Source organism: Pogona vitticeps, chromosome 1 (assembly GCF_051106095.1).
Source record: "Pogona vitticeps strain Pit_001003342236 chromosome 1, PviZW2.1, whole genome shotgun sequence".
Taxonomy (NCBI): Eukaryota; Metazoa; Chordata; class Lepidosauria; order Squamata; family Agamidae; genus Pogona; species Pogona vitticeps.
In genome coordinates this window covers 31413968-31432160 of record NC_135783.1, presented here as the reverse complement: position 1 = coordinate 31432160, position 18193 = coordinate 31413968, and the positions used below count along the sequence as shown (strand labels likewise).

The 18193-nt window shown below is 40.9% G+C and overlaps 1 protein-coding gene across 2 annotated transcripts in view; it reads right to left on the bottom strand.

The window, feature by feature from the left end:
• The window catches only part of KCTD3 (potassium channel tetramerization domain containing 3), a 58653-nt gene extending 52582 nt beyond the window's left edge, over positions 1–6071 (bottom strand). For both annotated transcript variants that reach the window (XM_078382957.1, XM_078382958.1), the window contains exon 1: positions 3257–6071. In XM_078382957.1, coding sequence (XP_078239083.1) covers positions 3257–3330 — 74 coding nt within the window. In that variant the 5' untranslated portion in view covers positions 3331–6071. The remainder of the gene's footprint in view (positions 1–3256) is intronic.
• Positions 6072–18193: the final 12122 nt, after the last annotated feature.

The window sequence follows — 18193 nt, the reverse complement described above, 5'->3', positions numbered from 1 at the left end:
CTAAGATCATGGCCACTGGTCCCATCACCTCCTGGCAAATAGAAGAGGAGCACCTGTAGGCAGTGACAAATTTTATTTTCCTGGGCTCCATGATCACTGCAGATGGAGACAGCAGCCACGAAATTAAAAGACGCCTGCTTCTTGGGGGGAAAGCGATGACAAACCTTGACAGCATCCTAAAAAGCAGAGACATCACCTTGCCAACGAAAGTCCGCATAGTCAAAGCTATGGTTTTTCCTGTAGTGATGTATAGAAGTGAGAGCTGAACCATAAAGAAAGCAGACAGCCGAAGAATTGATGCCTTTGAATTGTGGTGCTGGAGGAGTCCCCTGGACTGCAAGGAGAACAAACCTATCAATTCTAAAGGAAATCAACCCTGAGTGCTCACTGGAAGGACAGATCCTGAAGCTGAGGCTCCAGTACTTTGGCCATCTCATGAGAAGAGAAGACTCCTTGGAAAAGACCTTGATGTTAAGAAAGTGTGAAAGCAAGAGGAGAAGGGGACGACAGAGGATGAGATGGTTGGGAAATGTCATCGAAGCTACCAGAATGAATTTGACACACCTCTGGGAGGCAGTGGAAGATAGGAGGGCCTGGCATGCTCTGGTCCATGGGGTCACGTAGAGTCGGACACGACTAAACAAAATGAAACGAACCATAAAAACAAATGAGTTCAATTTACAGATCAAATCATGTCAGAATTTTCACTACAGGTTAAAATAACTAAACTGAGTATCATATTGTGGACACAGGAAAAGATAAAATTTACTGGAAAAGACAATAATGTAACTTAAGTTGAAGCCAGTAAGAAAAAGACCTAAGATGACATGAAATGATCCATTAAAGCAAGCAATGGCCTTTATTTTGCAAGACTTGAACAGGGCTATTAATTACAAGCCGTTTTGGAGATCATTAATTCATAGCATTGCTGTAAGTCAGAAATGGCCTGATGGCACATAACAATAACAATCAGTAGAGAGACTGCTTACTGATCAAGCAACTGATCTATTGTAGGAATTACTAATACAGTTTATACAAAATACTTAAAATATTGAAAAAACCCTGTACAGATGCTAATATAAGCTTTACATTTAGACAGACCTCAGGAATCTTGTGATTTGTTGATGCTCAACAGGGAAATGCCTGAGAGTATCTACAACACTATAATTACATCAACTATTGAATCTTTAAAGCACATGTCCATATACCAGGGAAGGCTTACTAGTTACCATTAAAAAAGTGGTACCCCTGTCAACTGAGTGCTCCATACCTATGAAACCAGAAGAATTTCATAAGTATGCTTTTAGGAGTGGCATCTAAACCAGTAGTTTCCAACCTTGGATCCCAAGATGTTACTGGATTACAACCCACAGAAATCTTCGCCAGCACGGCCAGTGGTGAAATCTTCTGGGAGTTTTAGTCCAATAACATTTGGGGACCCAAGGTTGGGAACCATTGACCTAAACATAAGTGCTCTTTAAAATGTTACTAGAAAAACTTATGCTGAAGCACACAATTCTATATAATTCCCCTGCCTCACACAAAACATGCAGACAATCCAATATTTCTGCCAGTAATCCAGCAAAAATTATGGTATAACCAGAAATGGGGCTCAGTATCATGAGACTGAATCCATCAACAAAGCATGTAGGTCAGAGATTACAACAACACAAGCAGGATCTCCCAATGTTGAATAGGCCATGAATTGCCAAATCACAGCATTATTCCATGAATCCAGAAAACTTTGTGAAGCAAATAAATATGATAGGATAACATTTCTATTTACCTAAATTCTACGTTCTTCTTTGTCCATGTTTGTGTAGAAATTTCCAACTGCAATTATGCTACGATTGGCCTTCCAGACAATTATTTTTTTTAAAAAATTCCAGAAAAATTCTGTCATGACTGCGTTTTACATGCTAGATATTTACACAAAGGTTTCTGTTTAGTACATGCAAGCAGAGTCAAGCCTGACTTTAAATTATTATTAAGCAGTAACTGAGAAAAGATCAACATCCCATTGCTAAGTATTTTATAAGTACACGGAGACTTAAATAACTTAATATATGTCTGTGGGTTAAAAAACACAAAACATCAAATTACAAATATGGGAAAACTAAATTTATAAACACAGTCATTTCATATACAAAAGTTTAATATTTGTACATACCTATTCATACTTTTATACAAATGACTGTATTTTTCCCAGCTTTCAATTTACACATTTCCTTTCAGAACAGACTTCGTGATCCCTTCAGCACTTTTGCTTATGTTGGACCATTCGTTCTAAAATATTACTTCTACATTCTGCTAAAAATATGTGGCCTCCTACACTGTGTAAGTTACTTCAATACGGTATTTCCACAAGGTACTCACTTGGTAACCAAACTACTACCTTTAACAACAAAATAGATGATGAAGGCTTGATTGCGGTTTTTGTTTTCCTCCTCCTTCTCACTTCACCACTACACTGATGAAAATAAGTTTATAAACTTAATTTTTCTTTTTTATCTATCCTTTGTCATCTCGCCATCTTGAAGAATCTGCTTATTGTTTACTGCTTATTGTTCATTGTTTACTGCCTATTGCTGGATAGTTTTATTTTGTTATATGTATATGTTTTTGTATTTGTACCTGTCTGGAAGCCGCCTAGAGTGGTCGTATTGACCAGATAGGCGGGGTACAAATTAAATAAATAAATAAACTCGTAATCAAGTACATATTATGAACACCAGTGCTGCTGCTTAGTCTGGCCTAGTTCATAACAGAATATAAGTATGGTTTCCTCTGTATGTGGGGCAGGTAAGATACACTACCTTCCCTTTCTCATCTAGTCCTCCGTCATATCTAAGTCTCAGGACTACTTGGAGTTTGCTCTTGTCCTTAGTCATATTTGGGTGGCCTCATTTTAATGACCATAGAAAATAATTTTCGAAAGACCTAACGTAGCCGTAGCTACGGTATGGCTCTCTTAACCAGTTCCTACCCTTCCCTACACAAACACGTATGTGTTGCTAAAACAGCATCCCCACCAAGCTCAGTCTCCCCTCCCTAAATGAAGATGAATTTCGTTTCACCCCTCTCTATTCCTCTTCCTCGGCCCGCCTCAAACAAAACGGCACCTTCTCTTGGCCAAGGCATCCCACCTCCCCATGGCAGCCCGCTCCCTCCAACCGCCTCCCCGCACCCGCTCCAAAACATCCTCCCGGCCACGCCACCATCCCACCGTGCGGCGCACCTTCCGTCTCCTCCTCACCTGGTGCCCCCGACATTGAGCTGGATAATCTCCCCGCTGCCTGCACCAGCAAACCCCGCGCCGTTCCCCGCCATCTTTCCCAGCAGCGACTCTTGCTCCGAACACCGCCTGCTGCTGCTGCTGCTGCCGCCGGCCCCGCCGCCTCCAGCCCCAGCCGCCGCCGCCCCAAAGTTGAGGGAAGGGAGAGGCGGCGGCGGCGGCGGGGCCGGGGGAGAAAAAGGCGCGTCCAGCGAGGCCGCGGAGCCCGCCGCACTAGGCGCTAAGCTCGCCGAGGGAAAGGCAGCCAGGGCGGGGCGTGGGAAGGGAAGCTGAGGCGCCCTCGTCCCCTGGTCTAATCAGGCGGCCCACAGCAGGCCGCAAGCCCCACCCCCCCCTCAGCGCCGTTACCGCGGCCTCTCATTCACTTCCGAGCCGAAAAGGCGACTGTTCCCTATGACAAGCAATGCCATAGCAACGCGCGGCAGCTGGAGGAAGGGATTCCGCGAGGGACAAACTACCAGCGCTGCCCCGTTCCTTCGCGATAGAACAAGCTGGGCGGGAGGGGTGGAGGAAGGAGTTGCGCCCGCCGAACTTCGTGGCCCTTTCCCTCAGTTCCTCACTTCTATGCGAAGGCATAAGCTTAGGTTGCTTGAATTCCAGCCCTACATAACGCCCGAATATAGTCAGCAGCAAACTCCATTACCAAGGCCAAAAGCAGACGTCAGCGAGAAACGGTGCCTGAAAGAAGTTTGTCGTTGTCGAAAAAATAGCCAGACGGTTCATCAGTGAAGTCCCTATTGTTCCATAGTTACTCTGTCCATTGTGTCTGTACCCCTACATGAGGTCGTGGAGTATAAATGTGACAGCCTTAGAGGTTCACTCTAACGAATGAGAAAGTGGCCTTGATCCACGAAAGCTTATACTGTATTAAAATACAGCAGATGTGAAGGTGTCGCAAAGTTTCGTCCCAGTGGCTGTCTTTGGTCTAATATGCCTAGTTAATGAAAGAAGTGGACATGTTCCGCGAAACCTCGCATTAAAATATATCAGTCTTTAAGGTGTCACAAGGTTTTTGTCTTCTTTATTTTATTTTTATTTACATATGCATTGCCTGACATGGCTAATGAATGCCACAGCACGAATTTCATTTTCAGGAGCGCGCAAATTAGCTTCCATTGTTTGCTGATTGATCTTCAGGACTTTGGCACACAAAAGTTTCTTTTCTTTTCTTTTTTTATTTTCACAGAAGAAGAGAAAGGGGGGGGAAGCAAAGGAAAAAGAAAAAACTAACCCCTCAAATTAAACTAACCCCTCCTCCCTTTGGAGGAGCATCTGAGTATGTATATACTGAGTAGATAGATATACATACTGTACATCATAAACTTTGCCCTACACTCCTGACTTCTTCTGGGTCCAAGAATATATTAGTTCCCAGCTTTGTTTTACATAGTCTCTTGGTTGTTCCCGTAGTGCTTCTGATAGAGTTATGCAACAACTCTTCTATCGTTGGAACCTCTTCGATTTTCCATTTTTGGGCCCAGAGTAATCTGGCCACTGTGAGTATATACATAACACAATGCTTCAATTTATTATCATTAATTCCTGATATGACATTCAATAATGCCATTTCAGGTTTTATATCTAATTTCTGCTGGGTAATTTCTTTTGCTAATTCCCATACCTGTGTCCAATAATTTTGACCTTTTCACATGTCCACCACATATGATAATAAGTTCCTGCATTTTTTACACTTCCAACATATATTGCTGACATTTTTGCTAGTCCTACAGGTGTGTGATGCCATCTGTAGAACATTTTGAGGATATTTTCTCTAAGATTTGCTGGTTTAAACATTTTATACAGCTTTCTTTCCACATCAAGCCCTCCTGTCTTCAACTGCCTCCCACAGTTCAAATTCATGCTGGTAGCTTCAGTGACACTGTCAACCATCTCAACCTCTGAGTCTCCTTCTCCTCTTGCCTTCACATTTTCCCAACATCATGTTCTTTTCCAGGGAGTCTTCTCTACTCATGAGGTGGCCAAAGTATTGGAGCCTCAGCTTCAGGATCTGTCCTTCCAGTGAGCACTCAGGGTTGATTTCCTTCAAAATGGATATGTTTGATCTCCTTGCAGTCTAGCTGACTCTCAAGAGTCTCCTCCAGCACCACAATTCAAAAGCACAAATTCTTCAGCAGTCAGCCTTCTTTACAGTCCAGCTCTCACTTCCATACATCGCTAATGGAAAAACCATAGCTTTGACTATGCGGACCTTTGTCGGCAAGGTGATGTCTCTGCTTTTTAAGATGTTGTCTAGGTTTGTCATCACTTTCCTCCCAAGAAGCAGGCATCTATTAATTTTGTGACTGCTGTCACCATCTGCTGTGATCATGGAGCCCAAGAAAGTAAAATCTGTCACTACCTCCATATCTTCTCCCTCTATTTGCCAGGAGGTGATGGGACCAGTGGCCATGATCTTAGGTTTTTTTGATGTTGAGCTTCAGACCACTTTTTGCACTTTCCTCTTTCACTCTCACAAGGGACGTGGTGGAGCTGTGGGCTAAACTGCAGAAGCCTGTGCTGCAGGGTCAGAAGACCAAGCAGTCGTAAGATCAAATCCACGCGACGGAGTGAGCGCCCGTTGCTTATCCCAGCTCCCGCCAACCTAGCGGTTCGAAAGCATGCAAATGCGAGTAGATTAATAGGGACCACCTCGGTGGGAAGGTAACAGCGTTCCGTGTCTAAGTCACACTGGCCATGTGACCACGGAAGATTGTCTTCGGACAAAACGCTGGCTCTATGGCTTGGGAACGGGGATGAGCACTGCCCCCTAGAGTCGAACACGACTGGACAAAAATTGTCAAGGGGAACCTTTACCTTTACCTTTTTACCTTTCACTCTCATTAAGGGGTTCTTTAATTCCTCCTCCCTTTCTGCCATCAGAGTGGTATCATCTTCATATCTGAGGTTACTGATATTTCTTCCGGGAATCTTAATTCTGGCTTGGGATTCCTCCAGTCCAGGCTTTCGCATGATGTATTCTGCATATAAGTTAAATAAGCAGGGAGACAATATGCAGCCTTGTCATATTGCTTTCCCAATTTTGAACCAATTAGTTGTTCCATATCCAGTTCTAATTGTTGCTTCCTGTCCCACATATATGCACTTTGTACAAGATTTTAAAAATCCTTTATAAATTCTTAACATTTTATTCTGCAGTAAGAATCACCATTATTTTAGTTTTTATATCCTGCTATTAGGATTTTTTTGGTCTACTGTACATGTGTTTTCTGTATGACTTTGAAAACAGACCAAAACGTAACACTCAGATTAATATCATGAAACTTCCAAGTAATACTGGACCATTAAGCACTTCAAGCAGACAACCCTTGCTGAATTACTGAGGCTCAATGTTGTATATTTAAATACAAAAATATGTTTCTAGTCTACCAGGTAGGACAGAATAATTTAAAAATTGTGAGGAATGTAAATAAATGTATAGGCCTTAAAATGGAGCTGGAGTAACTTGCAATACAGTCCTATGAGTGTTTTCTTAACAGAATTAAGAGAAGAATTCCTAGGGAGACACCAGATGAGATTTTCCAGGCTGAGAAAGATCTTTCAGAATCAGGGTCTAGGAGCAGATTCATAAACAGTTTTTCAGGACTGGCCTATTGGTGTTGAAATTTGATGATCAGATAGTTATGAAGCTTTCAGGGCTTTCATCTCTATGCTGCATGAAGTAGCATTTCCTCACACTTAAGGATTTTTGTTTTGGCAAAGGTGAAATTGCATAGACGCTCCATAAGCATGACTCAAATGGAAAATTGTAACTGAAGTAGAAAACAATAGCCAACACTCTTTTTCTCCATATTGGTAGCTGGTGCTCACATTGGATTTAGTCCATAAAGATACTGATTTCTATATGAATATTTGGTGGTGCTTGTGTATCTGTAGAGGATGGGTAGACAGATATATAAAAAGATCTATGAACTTTTTTCACAGGTTATGACTATTTTCAGGGAAACAATGTCACTGGCAAAACATACAAAATGTGTTATTATATCTGAAGGACCTTTTATATTGTTTCAAAATTTGTTTAGAACATGACTGCTATAACAGCTCTGAGCAGATCAGTTATACCTTTTTATTTTCAGAGTTGACTTCTTAACACTATGATCCCGCAAATTTGCAGCACAAGCTGTATGTGGTGTCATCTGAACACTTTAGTGGCAGAAACATTGATATACTGTACGTACATGGGGAAGGAGGTGGAGATGTCACATTCACATATAATTTTAAGCAATGAATCGTGGCTTATTAAACTGCAGTGTAAAGCAGCTAACTGGTGGCACATGTATCCTGGTTTCCTGCTTCCACGAATGGATAAACAGGCTAGAGGTACATAATTTTAGCTTGATAACTGAACAAGATATTGTTGGACAGGCTCTAGTAGCAGGCTTCTGCTTAAGGAATAGGTGAATCCAGCGGGCCTAAGACTGGGGCAATCTTGCCCCCCAGTGCAACCTCTTGTGAACCTCCAAAACTGAATCTGGAAGACTGGCGCTGGTTTTCAGGTGGTTTATAGGGTGGGTGGAGAGAATGGAAAAGTTTCTCTGTGCTGGATTTAGACTTTTGTGTAGTGTGTGCACATTGGGATAGCAAACCTTGTCTTTAAGTTAGTATATAATCATGCTTTGTTTGAATACAAGAATACATCATGATCTTCTGGGCATATCAAACTACCTATTCCAGTCTTGTTTAATTGCTTATGCACATGTGACTGGCAGAGCAGGAAAAAATGGGATGCATGCATTAGTATGCAGTCTATTCCTAGTATGGCCTACAAGCCAGCTTTCCGGCTGCACCACATGTGAGCATAAGCAGTACATGTGAGGGCCCACCGTTGTGTTTGCAGTCTACTAAATTATTGCCACTATTATTATTTATTTAGTTGTCACCATTCCGATCCTAAACAAATGAGACATCAAAGTCCTTTAAAAAATAAGAGTACAGTAGTTATATTATTGTACAGGTAGCTGCAGTATTAAACCTTGTCCACTAGATGGGTGTATTGATCTGGAACTGTATTTCCATATATTTGTTTTAATTTTTAAAGCTGCATACTCTGATTTGGTTTTCATACGTTGTCAGTTTCATGCTCTTGCATGATATAACTCAAAAATACAGTGCTTCAGAACAAACAGGAAATCTTCAACCTTCTCTAGTGTGATACAGATGTAGTTTACCTGATAACAATAAAAAAACACCAGGCGAGTCTTTGTGTCAGAACTGTTATCGGAAAGGAAGCCAATTATATAAAAGTTCAAAAAAAAAATAGCACTTGGAAGTAATACGTTATTAATTATTAGCATTTTAATACATTGGTTGAATTCCTGTTGCACAGCTCTGTGCGTGCAATGTAAAGCTGTGATAGGGAACTATGGCAGAGGGGAAGTGCTTCCAAATGCACATTGTGTAACAGTCACTACAGCAACCGTGAGATTGATTGCACAATCCAACTCCACAACTCTAGTTGCTGGGCGTAATGCCCTAGACACTTCCTCAGGTATAACTTTACATTATGCCAGAGTGGACAGGATTTCAGCCATAATTTGGGGGGAATAAGGAAATTTAACCACGCTATGTAATTACTTCTTTCTAGATAAACAAATAATGGTCATTACATTTTCACATTTCTTTTAGAATTGTATTTTCAAAGTACTACTTGTTTTGAAATTTTACATCATTTCAGAGATGACTTTTTAAAAAACCATAAAGAGAACGAAGACACAAAAAGTAATGTAATGAATAACATGCATTCTTTTCAAAGAATAAAATAGTGATTTATTACAGTACTTTACTGTGTTGGGTTTCATTAAAAAGTTAGGCAGCAGGCTACTTTTTTAAAAAGTAATTTTCCAAGCTCCAGTAAAGTATTTTAAAATTTCATCTGGTAATTATAATAACTTCCATTAACTTAAAACCAGTTCCAAAGTATACATTAATAGAACAAAGTTGCTCCCCACACAACATTCCTCTTACTTACTTAGTTTTACTTAATTTATACCTTGCCTCTTCCCCAAAAGGGACTCAAGGTGGTTTTCAATTTTTTTAAAAAATACAAATAATAAAAGAAATAAAAATACAATAAATTACCATATTAAAAGAAAATTCTGCATATTACTCATTTAAAAGTCCTCAATAAATCACTTTAAACACTTTAAAAACACATTTAAAAGATAAACTAATGACTTTGCTGTCATAATTCTATGATAAATTACTTCTGGTGCCGCTGAATGGATCTTAATTTTTCTTTGCAGTGTGCTCATCATCGTCTGAATCGTCTTGATTTTTACATAGAGATTGAAGCTCTTCTGCCTGTGCCTCATATCAATCAGATGGTAGTTTGTAAACTCCACGATCCATCCTAGTCCCATGAGAACCAAAGCAAAAGAACTAAGAGGCAGTGGGGGGAGAGCACTTCTGCAGAATACAGTGGGGTCTTGACTTGAGAACTTAATCCGTATTGGAAGGCAGTTTTCAAGTCAAAAAGTCCGTAGGTCAAGTCTCCATTGACCTACAGTGCATTGAAAACCGATTAATCCCGTAACAGGCCGTTTTTGTTCCATTTTGTTTTTTTTCTGGTCTGTAAGTCAGTTCTCAGGCTGCAAGTCAAACCTAAATTTTGCGGCCAGAGAAGTCTGTAACTCAAAAAGTCTGTAAGTCAAGCCGTCTGTAAGTCAAGGGTCCACTGTATCTTGATGCCACTGCATTTCAAAGCAGCAGTTACTCCTCTCCGTAATTTGTTTCTTTTCCTTCTCATTCATTAATAAGGTCAATTCAGTTCAATAGGACTTGTTCCCAAGAGGTAACTTACCATATTCTTCCATGTATAAGACTATACTTTTGTCTAAAATCTTTAGATTAAAAATTGAGGGTCATCTTATACACGGAAGTAAGCTGAGGAGAGAACAAAAACAATTGGAGGGGAAAGCAGGGATCAAAGCAATCCTGCAGCACTTTGATCCATTTCCCCCTACACTTGATAAGCCCCACTTATTTTTCTTAATTTTGGATTAGAAAAGGGGGTCATCTTATACGTGGAGACGTCTTATACATGGAAAAATAGGGTAGCTTGCAGTTCTACACCTTTGAACTGAGCTGTAAAGTCGCTTTGAGGCAAATGCAGCTTATTTCTGAATCAGACAGTGTATCACAATAATGTCATGGAAATTTGGGGGACTTCTTTCTGGGTACACAGCCAGGCAGGATCACTTGCAGACACAGTATGTAGGAGCAGGCTAGAATTTTACTTTTGAGCTAGCAATACAAAAACATAAAAAATGCTGGCATCGCCATCTCGTGGAAGCCTGCTCAGAGGAAAGCCCTATAAAAGTCAGTTGGATTTATTCCCAGAAGTTTGTCTAATGGGTCTTCAGTAGAGGTGGGCATGAACTGCCAGTTTGGTGGTTTGTGCTGGTTCATTTTTCAGCTGAACTGGTTGAAAAATGAAAAATTTCCTTTTTCCTGTTAACACTGTGCAACAGTGCAAGCCAGTGTCCATCATCTCCTGTCGGTTTGAAATGCAGGGACTGAAGTAATATCCCGCTTTCATAAATCAGAAATTTGTGGGGTTTTTTAAAGGATTGTATTTATGTGCTGTATATCACAAGACTGTATACTGTCCACCTGCTTATTTAACTTACTTGCAGAATACATCATGCGAAAGGCTGGACTGGAGGAATCCCAAATCAGAATAAAGATTGCCGGAAGAAATATCAACAACCTCAGATATGCAGATGATACCACTTTGATGGCAGAAAGTGAGGACGAATTAAGGAACCTTGTGTTAGCTTTCTCAGCAGAAATCACAGTTTAGCAGAGTATTTGGCCGTTCAGGCAGTCCAGGAATAACTCACACGTAGTCCAGCAGCATTTCCATCAGCATAGTGTATTTACAGCAAATATATAGAGCAGTCTGGCAGCATAGCAGGCAGATGTGATCTACAAGCAGGTGAAGATACAACTAACTGTACAGTTCTACATATATACATATACACAACCAATCAGGTTACACATTACCTCATTACACATTACCTCACCCCTAGGTTACATCAGCCATGGATTACATCATCTCTGATGAGTCATCCTGACTCAGTTTCAGCACACCTGATTGTTATGGCTTCTCATTAAACTACTCCATTCTGCTCAGGCCTGCAATTTTCCTTGACACTTTGTAATGAGGATGAAAGTGGAGCGCACAAAAAATGGTCTGAAGCTCAACATGAAAAAAAGTAAGATCATGGCCACTGGTCCCATCACCTCCTGGCAAATAGAAGGGGAAGATATGGAGGCAGTGACAGATTTTACTTTCTTGGGCTACATGATCACTGCAGATGGGCACAGCAGCCACGAAATTAAAAGACGCCTGCTTATTGGAAGGAAAGCGATGACCTCGATAGCATCTTAAAAAGCAGAGACATCACCTTGCCAACAAAAGTCTGCATAGTCAAAGCTATGGTTTTTCCAGTAGTGATGTATGGAAGTGAGAGCTGGACCATGAAGAATGCTAACCGACGAAGAATGGATGCTTTTGAATTGTGGTGCTGGAGGAGGCTCTTGAGAGTCCCCTGGACTGCAAAGAGGACAAACCTATCCATTCTAAAGGAAATCAACCCTGAGTATTCACTGGAAGGACAGATCCTGAAGCTGAGGCTCCAATAATTCAGCCATCTGATGAGAAGACTCCCTGGAAAAGACCCTGATGTTTGAAAAGTGTGAGGGCAAGAGGAGAAGGGGACAACAGAGGATGAGATGGTTGGACAGTGTCATTGAAGCTACCAACATGAATTTGACCCAACTCCAGGGGGCAGTGCAATACAGGAGTGCCTAGCATGCTCTGGTCCATGGGGTCATGAAGAGTCGGACACGACTAAACAACATTCTTGTGCATGAAGCCTAATGACCACTTAGGTATGAAAGGCTTTTATTCTAGTGATTGGGTGTGCTTTCCTATGCCTGCCTATTCAGGGGTAAATCCTATTAAGTGAGTGGATATAAGACTGGAGGAAAGTTGCAGAGGTTACTGTATTATAGTATTATGTTGCACCATTGATATAAGTTTAATTCCATTGTTCACATTCTAAGTGTTTTATACTCATTCTTTGCACAGGCAATGATTGAGAGATTAGAGGTGGAATATTTATATTGATCTATTATAAATTGATTTCTCATCTTTTCCTCTTTTTTCCACTGTCTTGCTGTACTTTGATTAAGGATGTTCATCCTACGATCTGGGGAAAATGTGATTATTCTCGGCTGGATATAAAATGACAGTGCATTTTGACATATTCATGTTGAGTGCCAATGACACAGAGTCTGGAACATACTCATTTGTCATCCCTAAACATTTTGTTTACTTAGAATATCCTAAATTAAAACGTACAGCACAAAACCAATTGTGTCACGCATGCCTTAAATCCTTGAAAATGTATTCTAATGGCTAGCAAGTATTGAAAAGCCGCCCAGACACCCTTGGATAGAGTGGGCGGCATATAAATTAAGCAAATAAATAAACAAATTTAGTAATAATGCCAGCATGAAAATTATAACAACTCTAGAAACCCTTAGGTCTCCTACTCCAGCAGCTGCTCCCACTCCTAACAGGTCTTTTTGGCGTCCAGACCTTATTTTTCACTGAGGGATGTCTTTAAAGCAACTTGTGTCAGAAACGGATATTACATTATGGTATTAACATATCTGTGAAATTATGCCTTACATGCGTTGAAGAAATTATGGCATGTAATCACCTAGCAAGCAGAACAATTATTTTTTATAATACTGTGTGAATCAGGTTTCTGGCTGCAGAGCTAGAGGTTGGGAGTTTGATTCCTCACTGTGCCTCTAGAGAGAAGGGCCTGCCTGTGTGGCAAGTTGCACGCTCCCAGGGCACCCCCAGAAGAAGGGAATGGGAAACCACTTCTGAGTTCTTTCTACCTAGATACTCTGAAAAAGACCACCATGTCAGAACTGACTTCACACCACACACACACACACACACACACACACACAGAGAGAGAGAGAGAGAGAGAGAGAGAGAGAGAGAGAGAGAGAGAGATGATTTCAGCCAGTGGAAAATAAATTCAGTGTGTTGGTTGTTGTGGGTTTTTCTGGCTCTTTGGTTGTGTTCTGAAGGTTGTTCTTCGTAACATTTCCACATGAGACAGAATGCTGAAAATTGGGATCGAATTGACATTCGATGGGGATAAGGAATGTTTCCCTCTACTTATGCTCAATTTACCCTGATAGATAATACCTAACATATCGTGAGCGTTTGTGATGTGTGACAGAGGGCTAGAATCACTTTGGAGCCATCTGATTGTCAAAATAATCACAAATATGGGTGAATTAATCCAGAATCCAGGTCATACCCAGCAACCCACAGGCAGGCAAAGCGTGTGTGTGTTTAGTCGTTTAGTCGTGTCCGACTCTTCGTGACCCCATGGACCAGAGCACGCCAGGCCCTCCTGTCTTCTACTGCCTCCCGGAGTTGTGTCAGGTTCATGTTGGTTGCTTCGCAGACACTGTCCAGCCATCTCATCCTCGGTCGTCCCCTTCTCCTCTTGCCATCACACTTTCCCAACATCAGGGTCTTTTCCAGGGAGTCTTTTCTTCTCATTAGATGGCCAAAGTACTGGAGCCTCAGCTTCAGGATCTGTCCTTCCAGTGAGCACTCAGGGTTGATTTCCTTTAGAACTGATAGGTTTGTTTTCCTTGCAGTCCAGGGGATTCTCAAGAGCCTCCTCCAGCACCACAATTCAAAGGCATCAATTCTTCGGCGGTCTGCTTTCTTTATGGTCCAGCTCTCACTTCCATACATCACGACAGGAAAAACCATAGCTTTGACTATTCGGACTTTTGTTGGCAAGGTGATGTCTCTGCTTTTCAAGATGCTGTCCAGATTTGTCATCGCTTTCCTCCCAAGAAGAAGGCGCCTTTTAATTTCAGGGCTGCTGTCTCCATCTGCAGTGATCATGGAGCCCAGGAAGATAAAATTTGACACTGCCTCCATATCTTCCCCTTCTATTTCCCAGGAGGTGATGGGACCAGTGGCCATGATCTTAGTTTTTTTGATGTTGAGTTTCAGACCGTTTTTTGCACTCTCCTCTTTCACTCTCATTACAAGGTTCTTTAATTCCTCCTCACTTTCTGCCATCAGAGTGGTATCATCTGCATATCGGAGGTTGTTGATATTTCTTCCGGCAATCTTAATTCCGGCTTGGGTTTCTTCCAGTCCAGCCTTCCGCATGATGTATTCTGCATATAAGTTAAATAAGCTGGGGGACAATATACAGCCTTGCCGTACTCCTTTCCCAATTTTGAACCACTCAGTTGTTCCATGACCAGTTCTAACTGTTGCTTCCTGTCCCACATATAGGTTTCTCAGGAGACAGATAAAGTGGTCAGGCACTCCCATTTCTTTAAGAACTTGCCATAGTTTGCTGTGGTCCACACAGTCAAAGGCTTTCGCATAGTCACAACAAACTATGGCAAGTCCTTAAAGAACTGGGAGTGCCTCACCACCTTATCTGTCTCCTGAGAAACCTATATGTGGGACAGGAAGCAACAGTTAGAACTGGATATGGAACAACTGATTGGTTCAAAATTGGGAAAGGAGTACGACAAGGCTGTATATTGTCACCCTGCTTATTCAACTTATATGCAGAATACATCATGCGAAAGGCTGGACTGGAGGAATCCCAAGCCGGAATCAAGATTGCCAGAAGAAATATCAACAACCTCCGATATGCACATGATGCCACTCTGATGGCAGAAAGTGAGGAGGATTGAAGGAATCTTGTAATAAGGGTGAAAGAGGAGAGTGCAAAAAACAGTCTGAAGCTCAACATCAGAAACACTAAGATCATGGCCACTGGTCCCATCACCTCCTGGCAAATAGAAGAGGAGCACCTGTAGGCAGTGACAAATTTTATTTTCCTGGGCTCCATGATCACTGCAGATGGAGACAGCAGCCACGAAATTAAAAGACGCCTGCTTCTTGGGGGGAAAGCGATGACAAACCTTGACAGCATCCTAAAAAGCAGAGACATCACCTTGCCAACGAAAGTCCGCATAGTCAAAGCTATGGTTTTTCCTGTAGTGATGTATAGAAGTGAGAGCTGAACCATAAAGAAAGCAGACAGCCGAAGAATTGATGCCTTTGAATTGTGGTGCTGGAGGAGTCCCCTGGACTGCAAGGAGAACAAACCTATCAATTCTAAAGGAAATCAACCCTGAGTGCTCACTGGAAGGACAGATCCTGAAGCTGGGGCTCCAGTACTTTGGCCATCTCATGAGAAGAGAAGACTCCTTGGAAAAGACCTTGATGTTAAGAAAGTGTGAAAGCAAGAGGAGAAGGGGACGACAGAGGATGAGATGGTTGGGAAATGTCATCGAAGCTACCAGAATGAATTTGACACACCTCTGGGAGGCAGTGGAAGATAGGAGGGCCTGGCATGCTCTGGTCCATGGGGTCACGTAGAGTCGGACACGACTAAACAAAATGAAACGAACCATAAAAACAAATGAGTTCAATTTACAGATCAAATCATGTCAGAATTTTCACTACAGGTTAAAATAACTAAACTGAGTATCATATTGTGGACACAGGAAAAGATAAAATTTACTGGAAAAGACAATAATGTAACTTAAGTTGAAGCCAGTAAGAAAAAGACCTAAGATGACATGAAATGATCCATTAAAGCAAGCAATGGCCTTTATTTTGCAAGACTTGAACAGGGCTATTAATTACAAGCCGTTTTGGAGATCATTAATTCATAGCATTGCTGTAAGTCAGAAATGGCCTGATGGCACATAACAATAACAATCAGTAGAGAGACTGCTTACTGATCAAGCAACTGATCTATTGTAGGAATTACTAATACAGTTTATACAAAATACTTAAAATATTGAAAAAACCCTGTACAGATGCTAATATAAGCTTTACATTTAGACAGACCTCAGGAATCTTGTGATTTGTTGATGCTCAACAGGGAAATGCCTGAGAGTATCTACAACACTATAATTACATCAACTATTGAATCTTTAAAGCACATGTCCATATACCAGGGAAGGCTTACTAGTTACCATTAAAAAAGTGGTACCCCTGTCAACTGAGTGCTCCATACCTATGAAACCAGAAGAATTTCATAAGTATGCTTTTAGGAGTGGCATCTAAACCAGTAGTTTCCAACCTTGGATCCCAAGATGTTACTGGATTACAACCCACAGAAATCTTCGCCAGCACGGCCAGTGGTGAAATCTTCTGGGAGTTTTAGTCCAATAACATTTGGGGACCCAAGGTTGGGAACCATTGACCTAAACATAAGTGCTCTTTAAAATGTTACTAGAAAAACTTATGCTGAAGCACACAATTCTATATAATTCCCCTGCCTCACACAAAACATGCAGACAATCCAATATTTCTGCCAGTAATCCAGCAAAAATTATGGTATAACCAGAAATGGGGCTCAGTATCATGAGACTGAATCCATCAACAAAGCATGTAGGTCAGAGATTACAACAACACAAGCAGGATCTCCCAATGTTGAATAGGCCATGAATTGCCAAATCACAGCATTATTCCATGAATCCAGAAAACTTTGTGAAGCAAATAAATATGATAGGATAACATTTCTATTTACCTAAATTCTACGTTCTTCTTTGTCCATGTTTGTGTAGAAATTTCCAACTGCAATTATGCTACGATTGGCCTTCCAGACAATTATTTTTTTAAAAAAATTCCAGAAAAATTCTGTCATGACTGCGTTTTACATGCTAGATATTTACACAAAGGTTTCTGTTTAGTACATGCAAGCAGAGTCAAGCCTGACTTTAAATTATTATTAAGCAGTAACTGAGAAAAGATCAACATCCCATTGCTAAGTATTTTATAAGTACACGGAGACTTAAATAACTTAATATATGTCTGTGGGTTAAAAAACACAAAACATCAAATTACAAATATGGGAAAACTAAATTTATAAACACAGTCATTTCATATACAAAAGTTTAATATTTGTACATACCTATTCATACTTTTATACAAATGACTGTATTTTTCCCAGCTTTCAATTTACACATTTCCTTTCAGAACAGACTTCGTGATCCCTTCAGCACTTTTGCTTATGTTGGACCATTCGTTCTAAAATATTACTTCTACATTCTGCTAAAAATATGTGGCCTCCTACACTGTGTAAGTTACTTCAATACGGTATTTCCACAAGGTACTCACTTGGTAACCAAACTACTACCTTTAACAACAAAATAGATGATGAAGGCTTGATTGCGGTTTTTGTTTTCCTCCTCCTTCTCACTTCACCACTACACTGATGAAAATAAGTTTATAAACTTAATTTTTCTTTTTTATCTATCCTTTGTCATCTCGCCATCTTGAAGAATCTGCTTATTGTTTACTGCTTATTGTTCATTGTTTACTGCCTATTGCTGGATAGTTTTATTTTGTTATATGTATATGTTTTTGTTTTTGTACCTGTCTGGAAGCCGCCTAGAGTGGTCGTATTGACCAGATAGGCGGGGTACAAATTAAATAAATAAATAAACTCGTAATCAAGTACATATTATGAACACCAGTGCTGCTGCTTAGTCTGGCCTAGTTCATAACAGAATATAAGTATGGTTTCCTCTGTATGTGGGGCAGGTAAGATACACTACCTTCCCTTTCTCATCTAGTCCTCCGTCATATCTAAGTCTCAGGACTACTTGGAGTTTGCTCTTGTCCTTAGTCATATTTGGGTGGCCTCATTTTAATGACCATAGAAAATAATTTTCGAAAGACCTAACGTAGCCGTAGCTACGGTATGGCTCTCTTAACCAGTTCCTACCCTTCCCTACACAAACACGTATGTGTTGCTAAAACAGCATCCCCACCAAGCTCAG